The sequence below is a fragment of the Dendrobates tinctorius genome, unplaced genomic scaffold (genome assembly GCF_039654945.1).
Source record: "Dendrobates tinctorius isolate UK_male_01 unplaced genomic scaffold, ASM3965494v1 ptg000096l, whole genome shotgun sequence".
Lineage (NCBI taxonomy): Eukaryota > Metazoa > Chordata > Amphibia > Anura > Dendrobatidae > Dendrobates > Dendrobates tinctorius.
The window spans coordinates 1684393-1711022 of record NW_027361764.1 but is presented as its reverse complement, the minus strand read 5'-3'; the positions used below and the strand labels follow the sequence as shown (position 1 = coordinate 1711022).

General features: G+C 51.5%; 1 protein-coding gene across 5 annotated transcripts in view; it reads left to right on the top strand.

The window, feature by feature from the left end:
- M1AP (meiosis 1 associated protein) overlaps positions 1–26630 on the top strand; it is a 209922-nt gene that overhangs the window by 63369 nt on the left and 119923 nt on the right. For all 5 annotated transcript variants that reach the window (XM_073586833.1, XM_073586836.1, XM_073586832.1 and 2 more), the window contains exon 2: positions 20983–21193. In XM_073586833.1, the coding sequence (XP_073442934.1) occupies positions 20984–21193 (210 nt within the window). In that variant the 5' untranslated portion in view covers position 20983. The remainder of the gene's footprint in view (positions 1–20982; positions 21194–26630) is intronic.

Here is a 26630-nt window from a genome sequence, read left to right as displayed (position 1 = left end):
GTCACATGTGGTATGTTGCTGCGCTGTCCTCCATAGTTATCTCAGTCCTGTCCTCCGGTCGTGATACTTCTGTGGTCACATGTGGTATGTTGCTGCGCTGTCCTCCATAGTTATCTCAGTCCTGTGCTCCGGTCGTGATACTTCTGTGGTCACATGTGGTATGTTGCTGCGCTGTCCTCCATAGTTATCTCAGTCCTGTCCTCGGGTCGTGATACTTCTGTGGTCACATGTGGTATGTTGCTGCGCTGTCCTCCATAGTTATCTCAGTCCTGTGCTCCGGTCGTGATACTTCTGTGGTCACATGTAGTATGTTGCTGCGCTGTCCTCCATAGTTATCTCAGTCCTGTCCTCCGGTCGTGATACTTCTGTGGTCACATGTAGTATGTTGCTGCGCTGTCCTCCATAGTTATCTCAGTCCTGTGCTCCGGTCATGATACTTCTGTGGTCACATGTAGTATGTTGCTGCGCTGTCCTCCATAGTTATCTCAGTCCTGTGCTCCGGTCGTGATGCTTCTGTGGTCACATGTAGTATGTTGCTGTGCTGTCCTCCATAGTTATCTCAGTCCTGTGCTCCGGTCGTGATGCTTCTGTGGTCACATGTAGTATGTTGCTGCGCTGTCCTCCATAGTTATCTCAGTCCTGTCCTCCGGTCGTGATACTTCTGTGGTCACATGTAGTATGTTGCTGCGCTGTCCTCCATAGTTATCTCAGTCCTGTGCTCCGGTCATGATACTTCTGTGGTCACATGTAGTATGTTGCTGCGCTGTCCTCCATAGTTATCTCAGTCCTGTCCTCCGGTCGTGATACTTCTGTGGTCACATGTAGTATGTTGCTGCGCTGTCCTCCATAGTTATCTCAGTCCTGTCCTCCGGTCGTGATACTTCTGTGGTCACATGTAGTATGTTGCTGCGCTGTCCTCCATAGTTATCTCAGTCCTGTGCTCCGGTCGTGATACTTCTGTGGTCACATGTGGTATGTTGCTGTGCTGTCCTCCATAGTTATCTCAGTCCTGTCCTCCGGTCGTGATACTTCTGTGGTCACATGTAGTATGTTGCTGCGCTGTCCTCCATAGTTATCTCAGTCCTGTCCTCCGGTCGTGATACTTCTGTGGTCACATGTAGTATGTTGCTGCGCTGTCCTCCATAGTTATCTCAGTCCTGTCCTCCGGTCGTGATACTTCTGTGGTCACATGTAGTATGTTGCTGCGCTGTCCTCCATAGTTATCTCAGTCCTGTGCTCCGGTCATGATACTTCTGTGGTCACATGTAGTATGTTGCTGTGCTGTCCTCCATAGTTATCTCAGTCCTGTGCTCCGGTCGTGATGCTTCTGTGGTCACATGTAGTATGTTGCTGCGCTGTCCTCCATAGTTATCTCAGTCCTGTCCTCCGGTCGTGATACTTCTGTGGTCACATGTAGTATGTTGCTGTGCTGTCCTCCATAGTTATCTCAGTCCTGTGCTCCGGTCATGATACTTCTGTGGTCACATGTAGTATGTTGCTGCGCTGTCCTCCATAGTTATCTCAGTCCTGTCCTCCGGTCGTGATACTTCTGTGGTCACATGTAGTATGTTGCTGCGCTGTCCTCCATAGTTATCTCAGTCCTGTCCTCCGGTCGTGATACTTCTGTGGTCACATGTAGTATGTTGCTGCGCTGTCCTCCATAGTTATCTCAGTCCTGTGCTCCGGTCGTGATACTTCTGTGGTCACATGTGGTATGTTGCTGTGCTGTCCTCCATAGTTATCTCAGTCCTGTCCTCCGGTCGTGATACTTCTGTGGTCACATGTAGTATGTTGCTGCGCTGTCCTCCATAGTTATCTCAGTCCTGTCCTCCGGTCGTGATACTTCTGTGGTCACATGTAGTATGTTGCTGCGCTGTCCTCCATAGTTATCTCAGTCCTGTGCTCCGGTCGTGATACTTCTGTGGTCACATGTGGTATGTTGCTGTGCTGTCCTCCATAGTTATCTCAGTCCTGTGCTCCGGTCGTGATACTTCTGTGGTCACATGTAGTATGTTGCTGCACTGTCCTCCATAGTTATCTCAGTCCTGTCCTCCGGTCGTGATGCTTCTGTGGTCACATGTGGTATGTTGCTGTGCTGTCCTCCATAGTTATCTCAGTCCTGTCCTCCGGTCGTGATACTTCTGTGGTCACATGTAGTATGTTGCTGCGCTGTCCTCCATAGTTATCTCAGTCCTGTCCTCCGGTCGTGATACTTCTGTGGTCACATGTAGTATGTTGCTGCGCTGTCCTCCATAGTTATCTCAGTCCTGTCCTCCGGTCGTGATGCTTCTGTGGTCACATGTAGTATGTTGCTGCGCTGTCCTCCATAGTTATCTCAGTCCTGTCCTCCGGTCGTGATACTTCTGTGGTCACATGTAGTATGTTGCTGCGCTGTCCTCCATAGTTATCTCAGTCCTGTGCTCCGGTCGTGATGCTTCTGTGGTCACATGTAGTATGTTGCTGCGCTGTCCTCCATAGTTATCTCAGTCCTGTGCTCCGGTCGTGATGCTTCTGTGGTCACATGTAGTATGTTGCTGCGCTGTCCTCCATAGTTATCTCAGTGCTGTGCTCCGGTCGTGATGCTTCTGTGGTCACATGTGGTATGTTGCTGCGCTGTTCTCCATAGTTATCTCAGTCCTGTCCTCCGGTCGTGATACTTCTGTGGTCACATGTAGTATGTTGCTGCGCTGTCCTCCATAGTTATCTCAGTCCTGTGCTCCGGTCGTGATACTTCTGTGGTCACATGTAGTATGTTGCTGCGCTGTCCTCCATAGTTATCTCAGTCCTGTGCTCCGGTCGTGATACTTCTGTGGTCACATGTAGTATGTTGCTGCGCTGTCCTCCATAGTTATCTCAGTCCTGTGCTCCGGTCGTGATGCTTCTGTGGTCACATGTAGTATGTTGCTGTGCTGTCCTCCATAGTTATCTCAGTCCTGTGCTCCGGTCGTGATACTTCTGTGGTCACATGTAGTATGTTGCTGCGCTGTCCTCCATAGTTATCTCAGTCCTGTGCTCCGGTCGTGATACTTCTGTGGTCACATGTAGTATGTTGCTGCGCTGTCCTCCATAGTTATCTCAGTCCTGTGCTCCGGTCGTGATACTTCTGTGGTCACATGTAGTATGTTGCTGCGCTGTCCTCCATAGTTATCTCAGTCCTGTGCTCCGGTCGTGATACTTCTGTGGTCACATGTAGTATGTTGCTGTGCTGTCCTCCATAGTTATCTCAGTCCTGTGCTCCGGTCGTGATACTTCTGTGGTCACATGTAGTATGTTGCTGTGCTGTCCTCCATAGTTATCTCAGTCCTGTCCTCCGGTCGTGATGCTTCTGTGGTCACATGTAGTATGTTGCTGTGCTGTCCTCCATAGTTATCTCAGTCCTGTGCTCCGGTCGTGATACTTCTGTGGTCACATGTAGTATGTTGCTGCACTGTCCTCCATAGTTATCTCAGTCCTGTCCTCCGGTCGTGATGCTTCTGTGGTCACATGTAGTATGTTGCTGTGCTGTCCTCCATAGTTATCTCAGTCCTGTGCTCCGGTCGTGATGCTTCTGTGGTCACATGTAGTATGTTGCTGTGCTGTCCTCCATAGTTATCTCAGTCCTGTGCTCCGGTCGTGATACTTCTGTGGTCACATGTAGTATGTTGCTGCGCTGTCCTCCATAGTTATCTCAGTCCTGTGCTCCGGTCGTGATACTTCTGTGGTCACATGTGGTATGTTGCTGCGCTGTCCTCCATAGTTATCTCAGTCCTGTCCTCCGGTCGTGATACTTCTGTGGTCACATGTGGTATGTTGCTGCGCTGTCCTCCATAGTTATCTCAGTCCTGTGCTCCGGTCGTGATACTTCTGTGGTCACATGTAGTATGTTGCTGCGCTGTCCTCCATAGTTATCTCAGTCCTGTCCTCCGGTCGTGATACTTCTGTGGTCACATGTAGTATGTTGCTGCGCTGTCCTCCATAGTTATCTCAGTCCTGTGCTCCGGTCGTGATACTTCTGTGGTCACATGTGGTATGTTGCTGCGCTGTCCTCCATAGTTATCTCAGTCCTGTCCTCGGGTCGTGATACTTCTGTGGTCACATGTGGTATGTTGCTGCGCTGTCCTCCATAGTTATCTCAGTCCTGTGCTCCGGTCGTGATACTTCTGTGGTCACATGTAGTATGTTGCTGTGCTGTCCTCCATAGTTATCTCAGTCCTGTGCTCCGGTCGTGATGCTTCTGTGGTCACATGTAGTATGTTGCTGCGCTGTCCTCCATAGTTATCTCAGTCCTGTCCTCCGGTCGTGATACTTCTGTGGTCACATGTAGTATGTTGCTGCGCTGTCCTCCATAGTTATCTCAGTCCTGTCCTCCGGTCGTGATACTTCTGTGGTCACATGTAGTATGTTGCTGCGCTGTCCTCCATAGTTATCTCAGTCCTGTCCTCCGGTCGTGATACTTCTGTGGTCACATGTAGTATGTTGCTGCGCTGTCCTCCATAGTTATCTCAGTCCTGTGCTCCGGTCGTGATACTTCTGTGGTCACATGTGGTATGTTGCTGCACTGTCCTCCATAGTTATCTCAGTCCTGTGCTCCGGTCGTGATACTTCTGTGGTCACATGTGGTATGTTGCTGCGCTGTCCTCCATAGTTATCTCAGTCCTGTCCTCCGGTCGTGATACTTCTGTGGTCACATGTAGTATGTTGCTGCGCTGTCCTCCATAGTTATCTCAGTCCTGTGCTCCGGTCGTGATACTTCTGTGGTCACATGTAGTATGTTGCTGCGCTGTCCTCCATAGTTATCTCAGTCCTGTGCTCCGGTCGTGATACTTCTGTGGTCACATGTAGTATGTTGCTGTGCTGTCCTCCATAGTTATCTCAGTCCTGTGCTCCGGTCGTGATACTTCTGTGGTCACATGTAGTATGTTGCTGCGCTGTCCTCCATAGTTATCTCAGTCCTGTGCTCCGGTCGTGATACTTCTGTGGTCACATGTAGTATGTTGCTGTGCTGTCCTCCATAGTTATCTCAGTCCTGTGCTCCGGTCGTGATACTTCTGTGGTCACATGTGGTATGTTGCTGCGCTGTCCTCCATAGTTATCTCAGTCCTGTGCTCCGGTCGTGATGCTTCTGTGGTCACATGTAGTATGTTGCTGCACTGTCCTCCATAGTTATCTCAGTCCTGTGCTCGGGTCGTGATACTTCTGTGGTCACATGTAGTATGTTGCTGCACTGTCCTCCATAGTTATCTCAGTCCTGTGCTCCGGTCGTGATACTTCTGTGGTCACATGTGGTATGTTGCTGCGCTGTCCTCCATAGTTATCTCAGTCCTGTGCTCGGGTCGTGATACTTCTGTGGTCACATGTAGTATGTTGCTGCGCTGTCCTCCATAGTTATCTCAGTCCTGTGCTCCGGTCGTGATACTTCTGTGGTCACATGTGGTATGTTGCTGCGCTGTCCTCCATAGTTATCTCAGTCCTGTCCTCCGGTCGTGATGCTTCTGTGGTCACATGTAGTATGTTGCTGCACTGTCCTCCATAGTTATCTCAGTCCTGTGCTCGGGTCGTGATACTTCTGTGGTCACATGTAGTATGTTGCTGCGCTGTCCTCCATAGTTATCTCAGTCCTGTGCTCCGGTCGTGATACTTCTGTGGTCACATGTGGTATGTTGCTGCGCTGTCCTCCATAGTTATCTCAGTCCTGTCCTCCGGTCGTGATGCTTCTGTGGTCACATGTAGTATGTTGCTGCGCTGTCCTCCATAGTTATCTCAGTCCTGTCCTCCGGTCGTGATGCTTCTGTGGTCACATGTAGTATGTTGCTGCACTGTCCTCCATAGTTATCTCAGTCCTGTGCTCGGGTCGTGATACTTCTGTGGTCACATGTAGTATGTTGCTGCGCTGTCCTCCATAGTTATCTCAGTCCTGTGCTCCGGTCGTGATGATTCTGTGGTCACATGTAGTATGTTGCTGTGCTGTCCTCCATAGTTATCTCAGTCCTGTGCTCCGGTCGTGATGCTTCTGTGGTCACATGTAGTATGTTGCTGCACTGTCCTCCATAGTTATCTCAGTCCTGTCCTCCGGTCGTGATACTTCTGTGGTCACATGTAGTATGTTGCTGCGCTGTCCTCCATAGTTATCTCAGTCCTGTCCTCCGGTCGTGATGATTCTGTGGTCACATGTAGTATGTTGCTGTGCTGTCCTCCATAGTTATCTCAGTCCTGTGCTCCGGTCGTGATACTTCTGTGGTCACATGTAGTATGTTGCTGCGCTGTCCTCCATAGTTATCTCAGTCCTGTGCTCCGGTCGTGATGATTCTGTGGTCACATGTAGTATGTTGCTGTGCTGTCCTCCATAGTTATCTCAGTCCTGTGCTCCGGTCGTGATGCTTCTGTGGTCACATGTAGTATGTTGCTGCACTGTCCTCCATAGTTATCTCAGTCCTGTCCTCCGGTCGTGATACTTCTGTGGTCACATGTAGTATGTTGCTGCGCTGTCCTCCATAGTTTTCTCAGTCCTGTCCTCCGGTCGTGATGATTCTGTGGTCACATGTAGTATGTTGCTGTGCTGTCCTCCATAGTTATCTCAGTCCTGTGCTCCGGTCGTGATGCTTCTGTGGTCACATGTAGTATGTTGCTGCACTGTCCTCCATAGTTATCTCAGTCCTGTGCTCCGGTCGTGATGCTTCTGTGGTCACATGTAGTATGTTGCTGCGCTGTCCTCCATAGTTATCTCAGTCCTGTCCTCCGGTCGTGATACTTCTGTGGTCACATGTAGTATGTTGCTGTGCTGTCCTCCATAGTTATCTCAGTCCTGTCCTCCGGTCGTGATGCTTCTGTGGTCACATGTAGTATGTTGCTGTGCTGTCCTCCATAGTTATCTCAGTCCTGTCCTCCGGTCGTGATGATTCTGTGGTCACATGTAGTATGTTGCTGTGCTGTCCTCCATAGTTATCTCAGTACTGTGCTCCGGTCGTGATGCTTCTGTGGTCACATGTAGTATGTTGCTGCGCTGTCCTCCATAGTTATCTCAGTCCTGTCCTCCGGTCGTGATACTTCTGTGGTCACATGTAGTATGTTGCTGTGCTGTCCTCCATAGTTATCTCAGTCCTGTGCTCCGGTCGTGATGCTTCTGTGGTCACATGTAGTATGTTGCTGCGCTGTCCTCCATAGTTATCTCAGTCCTGTCCTCCGGTCGTGATACTTCTGTGGTCACATGTAGTATGTTGCTGTGCTGTCCTCCATAGTTATCTCAGTCCTGTGCTCCGGTCGTGATACTTCTGTGGTCACATGTGGTATGTTGCTGTGCTGTCCTCTATAGTTATCTCAGTCCTGTGCTCCGGTCGTGATGCTTCTGTGGTCACATGTAGTATGTTGCTGCGCTGTCCTCCATAGTTATCTCAGTCCTGTCCTCCGGTCGTGATACTTCTGTGGTCACATGTAGTATGTTGCTGCTCTGTCCTCCATAGTTATCTCAGTCCTGTGCTCCGGTCGTGATACTTCTGTGGTCACATGTAGTATGTTGCTGCGCTGTCCTCCATAGTTATCTCAGTCCTGTTCTCCGGTCGTGATACTTCTGTGGTCACATGTGGTATGTTGCTGTGCTGTCCTCCATAGTTATCTCAGTCCTGTCCTCCGGTCGTGATGCTTCTGTGGTCACATGTAGTATGTTGCTGCACTGTCCTCCATAGTTATCTCAGTCCTGTGCTCCGGTCGTGATGCTTCTGTGGTCACATGTAGTATGTTGCTGCACTGTCCTCCATAGTTATCTCAGTCCTGTGCTCGGGTCGTGATACTTCTGTGGTCACATGTAGTATGTTGCTGCGCTGTCCTCCATAGTTATCTCAGTCCTGTCCTCCGGTCGTGATGCTTCTGTGGTCACATGTAGTATGTTGCTGCACTGTCCTCCATAGTTATCTCAGTCCTGTGCTCGGGTCGTGATACTTCTGTGGTCACATGTAGTATGTTGCTGCGCTGTCCTCCATAGTTATCTCAGTCCTGTGCTCGGGTCGTGATACTTCTGTGGTCACATGTGGTATGTTGCTGTGCTGTCCTCCATAGTTATCTCAGTCCTGTCCTCCGGTCGTGATGCTTCTGTGGTCACATGTAGTATGTTGCTGCACTGTCCTCCATAGTTATCTCAGTCCTGTGCTCGGGTCGTGATACTTCTGTGGTCACATGTAGTATGTTGCTGCGCTGTCCTCCATAGTTATCTCAGTCCTGTGCTCCGGTCGTGATACTTCTGTGGTCACATGTAGTATGTTGCTGCGCTGTCCTCCATAGTTATCTCAGTCCTGTGCTCCGGTCGTGATACTTCTGTGGTCACATGTAGTATGTTGCTGTGCTGTCCTCCATAGTTATCTCAGTCCTGTGCTCCGGTCGTGATGATTCTGTGGTCACATGTAGTATGTTGCTGCGCTGTCCTCCATAGTTATCTCAGTCCTGTGCTCCGGTCGTGATACTTCTGTGGTCACATGTAGTATGTTGCTGTGCTGTCCTCCATAGTTATCTCAGTCCTGTGCTCCGGTCGTGATACTTCTGTGGTCACATGTAGTATGTTGCTGCGCTGTCCTCTATAGTTATCTCAGTCCTGTGCTCCGGTCGTGATACTTCTGTGGTCACATGTGGTATGTTGCTGCGCTGTCCTCCATAGTTTTCTCAGTCCTGTCCTCCGGTCGTGATGATTCTGTGGTCACATGTAGTATGTTGCTGTGCTGTCCTCCATAGTTATCTCAGTCCTGTGCTCCGGTCGTGATACTTCTGTGGTCACATGTGGTATGTTGCTGCGCTGTCCTCTATAGTTATCTCAGTCCTGTGCTCCGGTCGTGATACTTCTGTGGTCACATGTAGTATGTTGCTGCGCTGTCCTCCATAGTTATCTCAGTCCTGTGCTCCGGTCGTGATACTTCTGTGGTCACATGTGGTATGTTGCTGCGCTGTCCTCCATAGTTATCTCAGTCCTGTGCTCCGGTCGTGATACTTCTGTGGTCACATGTGGTATGTTGCTGCGCTGTCCTCCATAGTTATCTCAGTCCTGTGCTCCGGTCGTGATACTTCTGTGGTCACATGTAGTATGTTGCTGTGCTGTCCTCCATAGTTATCTCAGTCCTGTGCTCCGGTCGTGATACTTCTGTGGTCACATGTAGTATGTTGCTGTGCTGTCCTCCATAGTTATCTCAGTCCTGTGCTCCGGTCGTGATACTTCTGTGGTCACATGTAGTATGTTGCTGTGCTGTCCTCCATAGTTATCTCAGTCCTGTGCTCCGGTCGTGATGATTCTGTGGTCACATGTAGTATGTTGCTGCGCTGTCCTCCATAGTTATCTCAGTCCTGTGCTCGGGTCGTGATACTTCTGTGGTCACATGTAGTATGTTGCTGCGCTGTCCTCCATAGTTATCTCAGTCCTGTGCTCCCGTCGTGATACTTCTGTGGTCACATGTAGTATGTTGCTGCGCTGTCCTCCATAGTTATCTCAGTCCTGTGCTCCCGTCGTGATACTTCTGTGGTCACATGTAGTATGTTGCTGTGCTGTCCTCCATAGTTATCTCAGTCCTGTGCTCCGGTCGTGATGATTCTGTGGTCACATGTAGTATGTTGCTGCGCTGTCCTCCATAGTTATCTCAGTCCTGTGCTCCGGTCGTGATACTTCTGTGGTCACATGTAGTATGTTGCTGCGCTGTCCTCCATAGTTATCTCAGTCCTGTGCTCCCGTCGTGATACTTCTGTGGTCACATGTAGTATGTTGCTGCGCTGTCCTCCATAGTTATCTCAGTCCTGTGCTCCGGTCGTGATGATTCTGTGGTCACATGTAGTATGTTGCTGCGCTGTCCTCCATAGTTATCTCAGTCCTGTGCTCCGGTCGTGATACTTCTGTGGTCACATGTAGTATGTTGCTGCGCTGTCCTCCATAGTTATCTCAGTCCTGTGCTCCCGTCGTGATACTTCTGTGGTCACATGTAGTATGTTGCTGCGCTGTCCTCCATAGTTATCTCAGTCCTGTGCTCGGGTCGTGATACTTCTGTGGTCACATGTAGTATGTTGCTGCGCTGTCCTCCATAGTTATCTCAGTCCTGTGCTCCCGTCGTGATACTTCTGTGGTCACATGTAGTATGTTGCTGCGCTGTCCTCCATAGTTATCTCAGTCCTGTCCTCCGGTCGTGATACTTCTGTGGTCACATGTAGTATGTTGCTGCGCTGTCCTCCATAGTTATCTCAGTCCTGTGCTCCGGTCGTGATACTTCTGTGGTCACATGTAGTATGTTGCTGTGCTGTCCTCCATAGTTTTCTCAGTCCTGTGCTCCGGTCGTGATACTTCTGTGGTCACATGTAGTATGTTGCTGCACTGTCCTCCATAGTTATCTCAGTCCTGTGCTCCGGTCGTGATACTTCTGTGGTCACATGTAGTATGTTGCTGCGCTGTCCTCCATAGTTATCTCAGTCCTGTGCTCCGGTCGTGATACTTCTGTGGTCACATGTAGTATGTTGCTGCACTGTCCTCCATAGTTTTCTCAGTCCTGTGCTCCGGTCGTGATGATTCTGTGGTCACATGTAGTATGTTGCTGCGCTGTCCTCCATAGTTATCTCAGTCCTGTCCTCCGGTCGTGATGCTTCTGTGGTCACATGTAGTATGTTGCTGCACTGTCCTCCATAGTTATCTCAGTCCTGTCCTCCGGTCATGATACTTCTGTGGTCACATGTAGTATGTTGCTGCGCTGTCCTCCATAGTTTTCTCAGTCCTGTGCTCCGGTCGTGATGATTCTGTGGTCACATGTAGTATGTTGCTGCGCTGTCCTCCATAGTTATCTCAGTCCTGTCCTCCGGTCGTGATGCTTCTGTGGTCACATGTAGTATGTTGCTGCACTGTCCTCCATAGTTATCTCAGTCCTGTGCTCGGGTCGTGATACTTCTGTGGTCACATGTGGTATGTTGCTGCGCTGTCCTCCATAGTTTTCTCAGTCCTGTGCTCCGGTCGTGATGATTCTGTGGTCACATGTAGTATGTTGCTGCGCTGTCCTCCATAGTTATCTCAGTCCTGTCCTCCGGTCATGATACTTCTGTGGTCACATGTAGTATGTTGCTGCGCTGTCCTCCATAGTTTTCTCAGTCCTGTGCTCCGGTCGTGATGATTCTGTGGTCACATGTAGTATGTTGCTGCGCTGTCCTCCATAGTTATCTCAGTCCTGTCCTCCGGTCGTGATGCTTCTGTGGTCACATGTAGTATGTTGCTGCGCTGTCCTCCATAGTTATCTCAGTCCTGTGCTCCGGTCGTGATACTTCTGTGGTCACATGTAGTATGTTGCTGCGCTGTCCTCCATAGTTATCTCAGTCCTGTCCTCCGGTCGTGATGCTTCTGTGGTCACATGTAGTATGTTGCTGCGCTGTCCTCCATAGTTTTCTCAGTCCTGTCCTCCGGTCGTGATGATTCTGTGGTCACATGTAGTATGTTGCTGCACTGTCCTCCATAGTTATCTCAGTCCTGTGCTCCGGTCGTGATGATTCTGTGGTCACATGTAGTATGTTGCTGCGCTGTCCTCCATAGTTATCTCAGTCCTGTCCTCCGGTCGTGATACTTCTGTGGTCACATGTGGTATGTTGCTGCGCTGTCCTCCATAGTTATCTCAGTCCTGTCCTCCGGTCGTGATACTTCTGTGGTCACATGTAGTATGTTGCTGCGCTGTCCTCCATAGTTATCTCAGTCCTGTGCTCCGGTCGTGATACTTCTGTGGTCACATGTAGTATGTTGCTGCGCTGTCCTCCATAGTTATCTCAGTCCTGTGCTCCCGTCGTGATACTTCTGTGGTCACATGTAGTATGTTGCTGCGCTGTCCTCCATAGTTATCTCAGTCCTGTCCTCCGGTCGTGATACTTCTGTGGTCACATGTAGTATGTTGCTGCGCTGTCCTCCATAGTTATCTCAGTCCTGTGCTCCGGTCGTGATACTTCTGTGGTCACATGTAGTATGTTGCTGTGCTGTCCTCCATAGTTATCTCAGTCCTGTGCTCCGGTCGTGATACTTCTGTGGTCACATGTGGTATGTTGCTGCGCTGTCCTCCATAGTTATCTCAGTCCTGTGCTCCGGTCGTGATACTTCTGTGGTCACATGTAGTATGTTGCTGTGCTGTCCTCCATAGTTATCTCAGTCCTGTCCTCCGGTCGTGATACTTCTGTGGTCACATGTAGTATGTTGCTGTGCTGTCCTCTATAGTTATCTCAGTCCTGTGCTCCGGTCGTGATACTTCTGTGGTCACATGTAGTATGTTGCTGTGCTGTCCTCTATAGTTATCTCAGTCCTGTGCTCCGGTCGTGATACTTCTGTGGTCACATGTAGTATGTTGCTGCGCTGTCCTCCATAGTTATCTCAGTCCTGTGCTCCGGTCGTGATACTTCTGTGGTCACATGTGGTATGTTGCTGTGCTGTCCTCTATAGTTATCTCAGTCCTGTGCTCCGGTCGTGATACTTCTGTGGTCACATGTAGTATGTTGCTGCGCTGTCCTCCATAGTTATCTCAGTCCTGTGCTCCGGTCGTGATACTTCTGTGGTCACATGTAGTATGTTGCTGCGCTGTCCTCCATAGTTATCTCAGTCCTGTGCTCCGGTCGTGATACTTCTGTGGTCACATGTAGTATGTTGCTGTGCTGTCCTCCATAGTTATCTCAGTCCTGTCCTCCGGTCGTGATACTTCTGTGGTCACATGTAGTATGTTGCTGCGCTGTCCTCCATAGTTATCTCAGTCCTGTGCTCCCGTCGTGATACTTCTGTGGTCACATGTAGTATGTTGCTGCGCTGTCCTCCATAGTTATCTCAGTCCTGTCCTCCGGTCGTGATACTTCTGTGGTCACATGTAGTATGTTGCTGCGCTGTCCTCCATAGTTATCTCAGTCCTGTGCTCCGGTCGTGATACTTCTGTGGTCACATGTAGTATGTTGCTGTGCTGTCCTCCATAGTTATCTCAGTCCTGTCCTCCGGTCGTGATACTTCTGTGGTCACATGTAGTATGTTGCTGCGCTGTCCTCCATAGTTATCTCAGTCCTGTGCTCCGGTCGTGATACTTCTGTGGTCACATGTAGTATGTTGCTGCGCTGTCCTCCATAGTTATCTCAGTCCTGTGCTCCGGTCGTGATACTTCTGTGGTCACATGTAGTATGTTGCTGCACTGTCCTCCATAGTTATCTCAGTCCTGTCCTCCGGTCGTGATACTTCTGTGGTCACATGTAGTATGTTGCTGTGCTGTCCTCCATAGTTATCTCAGTCCTGTGCTCCGGTCGTGATACTTCTGTGGTCACATGTGGTATGTTGCTGTGCTGTCCTCTATAGTTATCTCAGTCCTGTGCTCCGGTCGTGATACTTCTGTGGTCACATGTAGTATGTTGCTGCGCTGTCCTCCATAGTTATCTCAGTCCTGTGCTCCGGTCGTGATACTTCTGTGGTCACATGTGGTATGTTGCTGTGCTGTCCTCTATAGTTATCTCAGTCCTGTGCTCCGGTCGTGATACTTCTGTGGTCACATGTAGTATGTTGCTGCGCTGTCCTCCATAGTTATCTCAGTCCTGTGCTCCGGTCGTGATACTTCTGTGGTCACATGTAGTATGTTGCTGTGCTGTCCTCCATAGTTATCTCAGTCCTGTGCTCCGGTCGTGATACTTCTGTGGTCACATGTGGTATGTTGCTGCGCTGTCCTCCATAGTTATCTCAGTCCTGTCCTCCGGTCGTGATACTTCTGTGGTCACATGTAGTATGTTGCTGCGCTGTCCTCCATAGTTATCTCAGTCCTGTGCTCCGGTCGTGATACTTCTGTGGTCACATGTAGTATGTTGCTGTGCTGTCCTCCATAGTTATCTCAGTCCTGTCCTCCGGTCGTGATACTTCTGTGGTCACATGTAGTATGTTGCTGCGCTGTCCTCCATAGTTATCTCAGTCCTGTGCTCCCGTCGTGATACTTCTGTGGTCACATGTAGTATGTTGCTGCGCTGTCCTCCATAGTTATCTCAGTCCTGTCCTCCGGTCGTGATACTTCTGTGGTCACATGTAGTATGTTGCTGCGCTGTCCTCCATAGTTATCTCAGTCCTGTGCTCCGGTCGTGATACTTCTGTGGTCACATGTAGTATGTTGCTGCGCTGTCCTCCATAGTTATCTCAGTCCTGTGCTCCGGTCGTGATACTTCTGTGGTCACATGTGGTATGTTGCTGTGCTGTCCTCCATAGTTATCTCAGTCCTGTCCTCCGGTCGTGATACTTCTGTGGTCACATGTAGTATGTTGCTGCGCTGTCCTCCATAGTTATCTCAGTCCTGTGCTCCGGTCGTGATACTTCTGTGGTCACATGTAGTATGTTGCTGTGCTGTCCTCCATAGTTATCTCAGTCCTGTGCTCCGGTCGTGATGATTCTGTGGTCACATGTAGTATGTTGCTGCGCTGTCCTCCATAGTTATCTCAGTCCTGTGCTCCGGTCGTGATGATTCTGTGGTCACATGTAGTATGTTGCTGCGCTGTCCTCTATAGTTATCTCAGTCCTGTGCTCCGGTCGTGATGCTTCTGTGGTCACATGTAGTATGTTGCTGCGCTGTCCTCCATAGTTATCTCAGTCCTGTGCTCCGGTCGTGATGCTTCTGTGGTCACATGTAGTATGTTGCTGTGCTGTCCTCTATAGTTATCTCAGTCCTGTGCTCCGGTCGTGATGCTTCTGTGGTCACATGTAGTATGTTGCTGCGCTGTCCTCCATAGTTATCTCAGTCCTGTGCTCCGGTCGTGATACTTCTGTGGTCACATGTGGTATGTTGCTGCGCTGTCCTCCATAGTTATCTCAGTCCTGTGCTCCGGTCGTGATGATTCTGTGGTCACATGTAGTATGTTGCTGCGCTGTCCTCCATAGTTATCTCAGTCCTGTGCTCCGGTCGTGATGCTTCTGTGGTCACATGTAGTATGTTGCTGCGCTGTCCTCCATAGTTATCTCAGTCCTGTGCTCCGGTCGTGATGCTTCTGTGGTCACATGTAGTATGTTGCTGTGCTGTCCTCTATAGTTATCTCAGTCCTGTGCTCCGGTCGTGATGCTTCTGTGGTCACATGTAGTATGTTGCTGCGCTGTCCTCCATAGTTATCTCAGTCCTGTGCTCCGGTCGTGATACTTCTGTGGTCACATGTGGTATGTTGCTGCGCTGTCCTCCATAGTTATCTCAGTCCTGTGCTCCGGTCGTGATGATTCTGTGGTCACATGTAGTATGTTGCTGTGCTGTCCTCTATAGTTATCTCAGTCCTGTGCTCCGGTCGTGATGCTTCTGTGGTCACATGTAGTATGTTGCTGCGCTGTCCTCCATAGTTATCTCAGTCCTGTGCTCCGGTCGTGATACTTCTGTGGTCACATGTGGTATGTTGCTGCGCTGTCCTCCATAGTTATCTCAGTCCTGTGCTCCGGTCGTGATGATTCTGTGGTCACATGTGGTATGTTGCTGCGCTGTCCTCCATAGTTATCTCAGTCCTGTGCTCCGGTCGTGATGATTCTGTGGTCACATGTGGTATGTTGCTGCGCTGTCCTCCATAGTTATCTCAGTCCTGTGCTCCGGTCGTGATACTTCTGTGGTCACATGTGGTATGTTGCTGCGCTGTCCTCTATAGTTATCTCAGTCCTGTGCTCCGGTCGTGATGCTTCTGTGGTCACATGTAGTATGTTGCTGCGCTGTCCTCCATAGTTATCTCAGTCCTGTGCTCCGGTCGTGATACTTCTGTGGTCACATGTGGTATGTTGCTGCGCTGTCCTCCATAGTTATCTCAGTCCTGTGCTCCGGTCGTGATGATTCTGTGGTCACATGTAGTATGTTGCTGCGCTGTCCTCTATAGTTATCTCAGTCCTGTGCTCCGGTCGTGATGCTTCTGTGGTCACATGTAGTATGTTGCTGCGCTGTCCTCTATAGTTATCTCAGTCCTGTGCTCCGGTCGTGATGCTTCTGTGGTCACATGTAGTATGTTGCTGTGCTGTCCTCCATAGTTATCTCAGTCCTGTGCTCCGGTCGTGATACTTCTGTGGTCACATGTGGTATGTTGCTGCGCTGTCCTCCATAGTTATCTCAGTCCTGTGCTCCGGTCGTGATGCTTCTGTGGTCACATGTAGTATGTTGCTGCGCTGTCCTCCATAGTTATCTCAGTCCTGTGCTCCGGTCGTGATACTTCTGTGGTCACATGTGGTATGTTGCTGCGCTGTCCTCCATAGTTATCTCAGTCCTGTGCTCCGGTCGTGATGATTCTGTGGTCACATGTAGTATGTTGCTGCGCTGTCCTCCATAGTTATCTCAGTCCTGTGCTCCGGTCGTGATGATTCTGTGGTCACATGTAGTATGTTGCTGCGCTGTCCTCCATAGTTATCTCAGTCCTGTGCTCCGGTCGTGATACTTCTGTGGTCACATGTAGTGTGTTGCTGCGCTGTCCTCCATAGTTATCTCAGTCCTGTGCTCCGGTCGTGATGATTCTGTGGTCACATGTAGTATGTTGCTGCACTGTCCTCCATAGTTATCTCAGTCCTGTGCTCCGGTCGTGATACTTCTGTGGTCACATGTAGTGTGTTGCTGCGCTGTCCTCCATAGTTATCTCAGTCCTGTGCTCCGGTCGTGATACTTCTGTGGTCACATGTAGTATGTTGCTGTGCTGTCCTCCATAGTTATCTCAGTCCTGTGCTCCGGTCGTGATACTTCTGTGGTCACATGTAGTATGTTGCTGCGCTGTCCTCCATAGTTATCTCAGTCCTGTGCTCCGGTCGTGATACTTCTGTGGTCACATGTAGTATGTTGCTGTGCTGTCCTCCATAGTTATCTCAGTCCTGTGCTCCGGTCGTGATACTTCTGTGGTCACATGTAGTATGTTGCTGCGCTGTCCTCCATAGTTATCTCAGTCCTGTGCTCCGGTCGTGATACTTCTGTGGTCACATGTAGTATGTTGCTGCGCTGTCCTCCATAGTTATCTCAGTCCTGTCCTCCGGTCGTGATACTTCTGTGGTCACATGTAGTATGTTGCTGTGCTGTCCTCCATAGTTATCTCAGTCCTGTGCTCCGGTCGTGATACTTCTGTGGTCACATGTAGTATGTTGCTGCACTGTCCTCCATAGTTATCTCAGTCCTGTGCTCCCGTCGTGATACTTCTGTGGTCACATGTAGTATGTTGCTGCGCTGTCCTCCATAGTTATCTCAGTCCTGTCCTCCGGTCGTGATACTTCTGTGGTCACATGTGGTATGTTGCTGCGCTGTCCTCCATAGTTATCTCAGTCCTGTGCTCCGGTCGTGATACTTCTGTGGTCACATGTAGTATGTTGCTGCACTGTCCTCCATAGTTATCTCAGTCCTGTGCTCCGGTCGTGATGATTCTGTGGTCACATGTAGTATGTTGCTGCGCTGTCCTCCATAGTTATCTCAGTCCTGTGCTCCGGTCGTGATACTTCTGTGGTCACATGTAGTATGTTGCTGTGCTGTCCTCCATAGTTATCTCAGTCCTGTGCTCCGGTCGTGATACTTCTGTGGTCACATGTAGTATGTTGCTGCACTGTCCTCCATAGTTATCTCAGTCCTGTGCTCCGGTCGTGATACTTCTGTGGTCACATGTAGTATGTTGCTGCACTGTCCTCCATAGTTATCTCAGTGCTGTGCTCCGGTCGTGATACTTCTGTGGTCACATGTAGTATGTTGCTGCGCTGTCCTCCATAGTTATCTCAGTCCTGTGCTCCGGTCGTGATACTTCTGTGGTCACATGTAGTATGTTGCTGCACTGTCCTCCATAGTTATCTCAGTCCTGTCCTCCGGTCGTGATACTTCTGTGGTCACATGTAGTATGTTGCTGCGCTGTCCTCCATAGTTATCTCAGTCCTGTGCTCCGGTCGTGATACTTCTGTGGTCACATGTAGTATGTTGCTGCACTGTCCTCCATAGTTATCTCAGTCCTGTGCTCCGGTCGTGATACTTCTGTGGTCACATGTAGTATGTTGCTGCGCTGTCCTCCATAGTTATCTCAGTCCTGTGCTCCGGTCGTGATACTTCTGTGGTCACATGTGGTATGTTGCTGCGCTGTCCTCCATAGTTATCTCAGTCCTGTGCTCCGGTCGTGATACTTCTGTGGTCACATGTAGTATGTTGCTGCACTGTCCTCCATAGTTATCTCAGTGCTGTGCTCCGGTCGTGATACTTCTGTGGTCACATGTAGTATGTTGCTGCGCTGTCCTCCATAGTTATCTCAGTCCTGTGCTCCGGTCGTGATACTTCTGTGGTCACATGTAGTATGTTGCTGCACTGTCCTCCATAGTTATCTCAGTCCTGTCCTCCGGTCGTGATACTTCTGTGGTCACATGTAGTATGTTGCTGCGCTGTCCTCCATAGTTATCTCAGTCCTGTGCTCCGGTCGTGATACTTCTGTGGTCACATGTAGTATGTTGCTGCACTGTCCTCCATAGTTATCTCAGTCCTGTGCTCCGGTCGTGATACTTCTGTGGTCACATGTAGTATGTTGCTGCGCTGTCCTCCATAGTTATCTCAGTCCTGTGCTCCGGTCGTGATACTTCTGTGGTCACATGTGGTATGTTGCTGCGCTGTCCTCCATAGTTATCTCAGTCCTGTCCTCCGGTCGTGATACTTCTGTGGTCACATGTAGTATGTTGCTGCGCTGTCCTCCATAGTTATCTCAGTCCTGTGCTCCGGTCGTGATACTTCTGTGGTCACATGTAGTATGTTGCTGCACTGTCCTCCATAGTTATCTCAGTGCTGTGCTCCGGTCGTGATACTTCTGTGGTCACATGTAGTATGTTGCTGCGCTGTCCTCCATAGTTATCTCAGTCCTGTGCTCCGGTCGTGATACTTCTGTGGTCACATGTAGTATGTTGCTGCACTGTCCTCCATAGTTATCTCAGTCCTGTCCTCCGGTCGTGATACTTCTGTGGTCACATGTAGTATGTTGCTGCGCTGTCCTCCATAGTTATCTCAGTCCTGTGCTCCGGTCGTGATACTTCTGTGGTCACATGTAGTATGTTGCTGCGCTGTCCTCCATAGTTATCTCAGTCCTGTGCTCCGGTCGTGATACTTCTGTGGTCACATGTAGTATGTTGCTGCGCTGTCCTCCATAGTTATCTCAGTCCTGTGCTCCGGTCGTGATACTTCTGTGGTCACATGTGGTATGTTGCTGCGCTGTCCTCCATAGTTATCTCAGTCCTGTCCTCCGGTCGTGATACTTCTGTGGTCACATGTAGTATGTTGCTGCGCTGTCCTCCATAGTTATCTCAGTCCTGTGCTCCGGTCGTGATACTTCTGTGGTCACATGTAGTATGTTGCTGCGCTGTCCTCCATAGTTATCTCAGTCCTGTGCTCCGGTCGTGATACTTCTGTGGTCACATGTAGTATGTTGCTGTGCTGTCCTCCATAGTTATCTCAGTCCTGTGCTCCGGTCGTGATACTTCTGTGGTCACATGTAGTATGTTGCTGCGCTGTCCTCCATAGTTATCTCAGTCCTGTGCTCCGGTCGTGATACTTCTGTGGTCACATGTAGTATGTTGCTGCACTGTCCTCCATAGTTATCTCAGTCCTGTGCTCCGGTCGTGATACTTCTGTGGTCACATGTAGTATGTTGCTGCGCTGTCCTCCATAGTTATCTCAGTCCTGTGCTCCGGTCGTGATACTTCTGTGGTCACATGTGGTATGTTGCTGCGCTGTCCTCCATAGTTATCTCAGTCCTGTCCTCCGGTCGTGATACTTCTGTGGTCACATGTAGTATGTTGCTGCGCTGTCCTCCATAGTTATCTCAGTCCTGTGCTCCGGTCGTGATACTTCTGTGGTCACATGTAGTATGTTGCTGCACTGTCCTCCATAGTTATCTCAGTCCTGTCCTCCGGTCGTGATACTTCTGTGGTCACATGTAGTATGTTGCTGTGCTGTCCTCCATAGTTATCTCAGTCCTGTCCTCCGGTCGTGATACTTCTGTGGTCACATGTAGTATGTTGCTGCGCTGTCCTCCATAGTTATCTCAGTCCTGTGCTCCGGTCGTGATACTTCTGTGGTCACATGTAGTATGTTGCTGCACTGTCCTCCATAGTTATCTCAGTCCTGTGCTCCGGTCGTGATACTTCTGTGGTCACATGTAGTATGTTGCTGCACTGTCCTCCATAGTTATCTCAGTCCTGTGCTCCGGTCGTGATACTTCTGTGGTCACATGTAGTATGTTGCTGTGCTGTCCTCCATAGTTATCTCAGTCCTGTGCTCCGGTCGTGATGCTTCTGTGGTCACATGTAGTATGTTGCTGCACTGTCCTCCATAGTTATCTCAGTCCTGTCCTCCGGTCGTGATACTTCTGTGGTCACATGTAGTATGTTGCTGTGCTGTCCTCCATAGTTATCTCAGTCCTGTGCTCCGGTCGTGATGCTTCTGTGGTCACATGTAGTATGTTGCTGCGCTGTCCTCCATAGTTATCTCAGTCCTGTCCTCCGGTCGTGATACTTCTGTGGTCACATGTAGTATGTTGCTGTGCTGTCCTCCATAGTTATCTCAGTCCTGTCCTCCGGTCGTGATACTTCTGTGGTCACATGTAGTATGTTGCTGTGCTGTCCTCCATAGTTATCTCAGTGCTGTGCTCCGGTCGTGATACTTCTGTGGTCACATGTAGTATGTTGCTGCGCTGTCCTCTATAGTTATCTCAGTCCTGTGCTCCGGTCGTGATACTTCTGTGGTCACATGTAGTATGTTGCTGCACTGTCCTCCATAGTTATCTCAGTCCTGTGCTCCGGTCGTGATACTTCTGTGGTCACATGTAGTATGTTGCTGCACTGTCCTCCATAGTTATCTCAGTCCTGTCCTCCGGTCGTGATACTTCTGTGGTCACATGTAGTATGTTGCTGCGCTGTCCTCCATAGTTATCTCAGTCCTGTGCTCCGGTCATGATGCTTCTCGCCACCCTGTGACGCACCGTTGCTGCGCTGTCCTCTGCTGTAATGTCCTTGTTTCGCTCTTCTCTGTTTTTTTTCCTCAGTCTTTTGACCTTCAGGTTTTCCATTTCTTTCCTCAGGATGTGCTCCGGTCTAGGTTTGGAGAATATCCGTATCTACCCTCGTGTGCTGGTGCTAGATGTCCTTCCGCCAGGGTGGTCTGCAGTGAGGTCGGTGCTGTGTGAGGCTCTCAGCAATGTCCTGTGTCTAGGTGCAGCAACGGCCCTACCTGGAGAGCGACTAAGTGTCTATACCGTAAGAGAGCGACACCAGTGCCTGCTCCCTCTGCTGGTGAGAAAACGGGGTCCGTGTATTCCATCCGTGTGCTGCTGTGAAATCCAGCTTTACCCTTTGTGATCAGTTTTCACAATGCAACGTGCATAGAAGATTACAGAGATCTCAGACCTGATGAGGCTGGTGTACTTCTGAAAATCCATGTGATAAAGGCTGTATGATCCGTCTAATAACCCAGACAGAGGTTCCTATAGGACCTCTCCAGTGTTGCTAGAAGCGCTCTCTGCTGTCAGCATAGCAGTGTTGGGCATCGGCCGTGTCCTTTTGTAAGAATGATGCTCGCAGTACTGCCCGCAGGATAAGCTGCGACTGCCTGAAATTCCTCAGCGTTGGTCGGCACCTCTGCAGATGTGTGCACGAGGCTGCGGAAAGTGCACCCCCTCTGCAGATAGTGTGCATGAGGCTGCTGAAAATGCACCCCCTCTGCAGATAGTGCGCATGAGGCTGCGGAAAGTGCACCCCCTCTGCAGATAGTGTGCATGAGGCTGCTGAAAATGCACCCCCTCTGCAGATAGTGCGCATGAGGCTGCTGAAAGTGCACCACCTCTGCAGATAGTGCGCATGAGGCTGCTGAAAGTGCACCACCTCTGCAGATAGTGTGCATGAGGCTGCTGAAAGTGCACCCCCTCTGCATGTAGTGTGCATGAGGCTGCTGAAAGTGTACCCCCTCTGCAGATAGTGCGCATGAGGCTGCTGAAAGTGCACCACCTCTGCAGATAGTGCGCATGAGGCTGCTGAAAGTGCACCACCTCTGCAGATAGTGTGCATGAGGCTGCTGAAAGTGCACCCCCTCTGCAGGTAGTGCGCATGAGGCTGCTGAAAGTGCACCCCCTCTGCAGGTAGTGCGCATGAGGCTGCTGAAAGTGCACCACCTCTGCAGGTAGTGCGCATGAGGCTGCTGAAAGTGCACCACCTCTGCAGGTAGTGCGCATGAGGCTGCTGAAAGTGCACCACCTCTGCAGGTAGTGCGCATGAGGCTGCTGAAAGTGCACCACCTCTGCAGGTAGTGCGCATGAGGCTGCTGAAAGTGCACCACCTCTGCAGGTAGTGCGCATGAGGCTGCTGAAAGTGCACCACCTCTGCAGGTAGTGCGCATGAGGCTGCTGAAAGTGCACATGTAGAAATGTTCCCATAAAGGCTTGTTCTCACCACGGCTGATTGTGTATATCTGCTCCTCGGCTCCATCAACTGTCGGTGGGGCTGCGGCTGCACAACGCTGTGTAACCAGGCTGATATGTGAAAATCTGCTCTCCGGCACTGTCGGTGGGGCTGCGGCTGCACAACGCTGTGTAACCAGGCTGATATGTGAATATCTGCGCTCCGGCACTGTCGGTGGGGCTGTGGCTGCACAACGCTGTGTAACCAGGCTGATATGTGAATATCTGCTCTCCGGCACTGTCGGTGGGGCTGCGGCTGCACAACGCTGTGTAACCAGGCTGATATGTGAATATCTGCGCTCCGGCACTGTCGGTGGGGCTGCGGCTGCACAACGCTGTGTAACCAGGCTGATATGTGAATATCTGTGCTCCGGCACTGTCGGTGGGGCTGCAGCTGCACAACGCTGTGTAACCAGGCTGATATGTGAATATCTGCCCTCCGGCACTGTCGGTGGGGCTGCGGCTGCACAACGCTGTGTAACCAGGCTGATATGTGAATATCTGCGCTCCGGCACTGTCGGTGGCATTGCGGCTGCACAGCGCTGTGTAACCAGGCTGATATGTGAATATCTGTGCTCCGGGACTGTCGGTGGCGTTGCGGCTGCACAGCGCTGTGTAACCAGGCTGATATGTGAATATCTGCGCTCCGGCACTGTCGGTGGGGCTGCGGCTGCACAGCGCTGTGTAACCTGGCTGATATGTGAATATCTGCGCTCCGGCACTGTCGGTGGCGTTGCAGCTGCACAGCGCTGTGTAACCAGGCTGATATGTGAATATTTGCGCTCCGGCACTGTCGGTGGGGCTGCGGCTGCACAGCGCTGTGTAACCTGGCTGATATGTGAATATCTGCGCTCCGGCACTGTCGGTGGGGCTGCGGCTGCACAACGCTGTGTAACCAGGCTGATGTGTGAATATCTGCGCTCTGGCACTGTCGGTGGGGCTGCGGCTGCACAGCGCTGTGTAACCAAGCTGATATGTGAATATCTGCGCTCCGGCACTGTCGGTGGGGCTGCAGCTGCACAACGCTGTGTAACCAGGCTGATGTGTGAATATGTGCGCTCTGGCACTGTCGGTGGGGCTGCGGCTGCACAGCGCTGTGTAACCAGGCTGATATGTGAATATCTGCGCTCCGGCACTGTCGGTGGGGCTGCAGCTGCACAGCGCTGTGTAACCAGGCTGATATGTGAATATCTGCACTCCGGCACTGTTGGTGGGGCTGCGGCTGCACAGCGCTGTGTAACCAGGCTAATATGTGTAAATATTTGCGCTCCGGCACTGTCGGTGGGGCTGCGGCTGCACAACGCTGTGTAACCAGGCTGATATGTGAATATCTGCGCTCCGGCACTGTCGGTGGGGCTGCAGCTGCACAACGCTGTGTAACCAGGCTGATGTGTGAATATCTGCGCTCTGGCACTGTCGGTGGGGCTGCGGCTGCACAGCGCTGTGTAACCAAGCTGATATGTGAATATCTGCACTCCGGCACTGTCGGTGGGGCTGCAGCTGCACAGCGCTGTGTAACCAGGCTGATATGTGAATATCTGCACTCCGGCACTGTTGGTGGGGCTGCGGCTGCACAGCGCTGTGTAACCAGGCTAATATGTGTAAATATTTGCGCTCCGGCACTGTCGGTGGGGCTGCGGCTGCACAACGCTGTGTAACCAGGCTGATATGTGAATATCTGCGCTCCGGCACTGTCGGTGGGGCTGCAGCTGCACAACGCTGTGTAACCAGGCTGATGTGTGAATATCTGCGCTCTGGCACTGTCGGTGGGGCTGCGGCTGCACAGCGCTGTGTAACCAGGCTGATATGTGAATATCTGAGCTTCGGCACCGTCGGTGGGGCTGCAGCTGCACAGCGCTGTGTAACCAGGCTGATGTGTGAATATCTGCGCTTCGGCACTGTCGGTGGGGCTGCAGCTGCACAACGCTGTGTAACCAGGCTGATATGTGAATATTTGCGCTCCGGCACTGTCGGTGGAGCTGCGGCTGCACAACGCTGTGTAACCAGGCTGATATGTGAATATTTGCGCTCCGGCACTGTCGGTGGGGCTGCGGCTGCACAGCGCTGTGTAACCAGGCTGATATGTGAATATCTGAGCTTCGGCACCGTCGGTGGGGCTGCAGCTGCACAGCGCTGTGTAACCAGGCTGATGTGTGAATATCTGCGCTTCGGCACTGTCGGTGGGGCTGCAGCTGCACAACGCTGTGTAACCAGGCTGATATGTGAATATTTGCGCTCCGGCACTGTCGGTGGAGCTGCGGCTGCACAACGCTGTGTAACCAGGCTGATATGTGAATATTTGCGCTCCGGCACTGTCGGTGGAGCTGCGGCTGCACAACGCTGTGTAACCAGGCTGATATGTGAATATTTGCGCTCCGGCACTGTCGGTGGGGCTGCAGCTGCACAACGCTGTGTAACCAGGCTGATATGTGTATATTTGCTCTCCGGCACCGTCGGTGGGGCTGCGGCTGCACAGCGCTGTGTAACCAGGCTGATATGTGAATATCTGCACTCCGGCACTGTCGGTGGGGCTGCGGCTGCACAGCGCTGTGTAACCAGGCTGATATATGAATATCTGCACTCCGGCACCGTCGGTGGGGCTGCGGCTGCACAGCGCTGTGTAACCAGGCTGATATGTGAATATTTGCGCTCCGGCACTGTCGGTGGGGCTGCGGCTGCACAGCGCTGTGTAACCAGGCTGATATGTGAATATTTGCGCTCCGGCACTGTCAGGGCTGCGGCTGCACGGCGCTGTGTAACCAGGCTGATATGTGAATATCTGCGCTCCGGCACCGTCAGGGCTGCGGCTGCACAGCGCTGTGTAACCAGACTGATATGTGAATATCCGCTCTCCGGCACCATCGGGGCTGCGGCTGCACAACGCTGTGTAACCAGGCTGATATGTGAATATCTGCACTCCGGCACCGTCAGGGCTGCGGCTGCACAACGCTGTGTAACCAGGCTGATATGTGAATATCTGCACTCCGGCACCGTCAGGGCTGCGGCTGCACAAAGCTGTGTAACCAGGCTGATATGTGAATATTTGCGCTCCGGCACCGTCGGTGGGGCTGCGGCTGCACAACGCTGTGTAACCAGGCTGATATGTGAATATTTGCGCTCCGGCACCGTCGGTGGGGCTGCGGCTGCACAGCGCTGTGTAACCAGGCTGATATGTGAATATCTGCGCTCCGGCACCGTCAGGGCTGCGGCTGCACAGCGCTGTGTAACCAGGCTGATATGTGAATATCTGCACTCCGGCACAGTCGGGGCTGCGGCTGCACAGCGCTGTGTAACCAGGCTGATATGTGAATATTTGCGCTCCGGCACCGTCGGGGCTGCGGCTGCACAACGCTGTGTAACCAGGCTGATATGTGAATATCTGCGCTCCGGCACCGTCGGTGGGGCTGCGGCTGCACAGCGCTGTGTAACCAGGCTATGTGAATATTTGCGCTCCGGCACCGTCTGGGCTGCGGCTGCACAGCGCTGTGTTACCAGGCTGATATGTGAATATTTGCGCTCCGGCACCGTCGGTGGGGCTGCGGCTGCACAGCGCTGTGTAACCAGGCTATGTGAATATTTGTGCTCCGGCACCGTCTGGGCTGCGGCTGCACAGCGCTGTGTAACCAGGCTGATATGTGAATATTTGCGCTCCGGCACCGTCGGTGGGGCTGCGGCTGCACAGCGCTGTGTAACCAGGCTGATATGTGAATATTTGCGCTCCGGCACCGTCGGTGGGGCTGCGGCTGCACAACGCTGTGTAACCAGGCTGATATGTGAATATCTGCACTCCGGCACCATCAGGGCAGCGGCTGCACAGCGCTGTGTAACCAGGCTGATATGTGAATATTTGCGCTCCGGCACCATCAGGGATGCGGCTGCACAGCGCTGTGTAACCAGGCTGATATGTGAATATTTGTGCTCCGGCACCATCGGTGGGGCTGCGGCTGCACAGCGCTGTGTAACCAGGCTGATATGTGAATATCTGCACTCCGGCACCATCAGGGCAGCGGCTGCACAACGCTGTGTAACCAGGCTGATATGTGAATATCTGCACTCCGGCACCATCAGGGATGCGGCTGCACAGCGCTGTGTAACCAGGCTGATATGTGAATATTTGCGCTCCGGCACCGTCGGTGGGGCTGCGGCTGCACAGCGCTGTGTAACCAGGCTGATATGTGAATATCTGCACTCCGGCACCATCAGGGCTGCGGCTTCACAGCGCTGTGTAACCAGGCTGATATGTGAATATTTGCGCTCCGGCACTGTCGGTGGGGCTG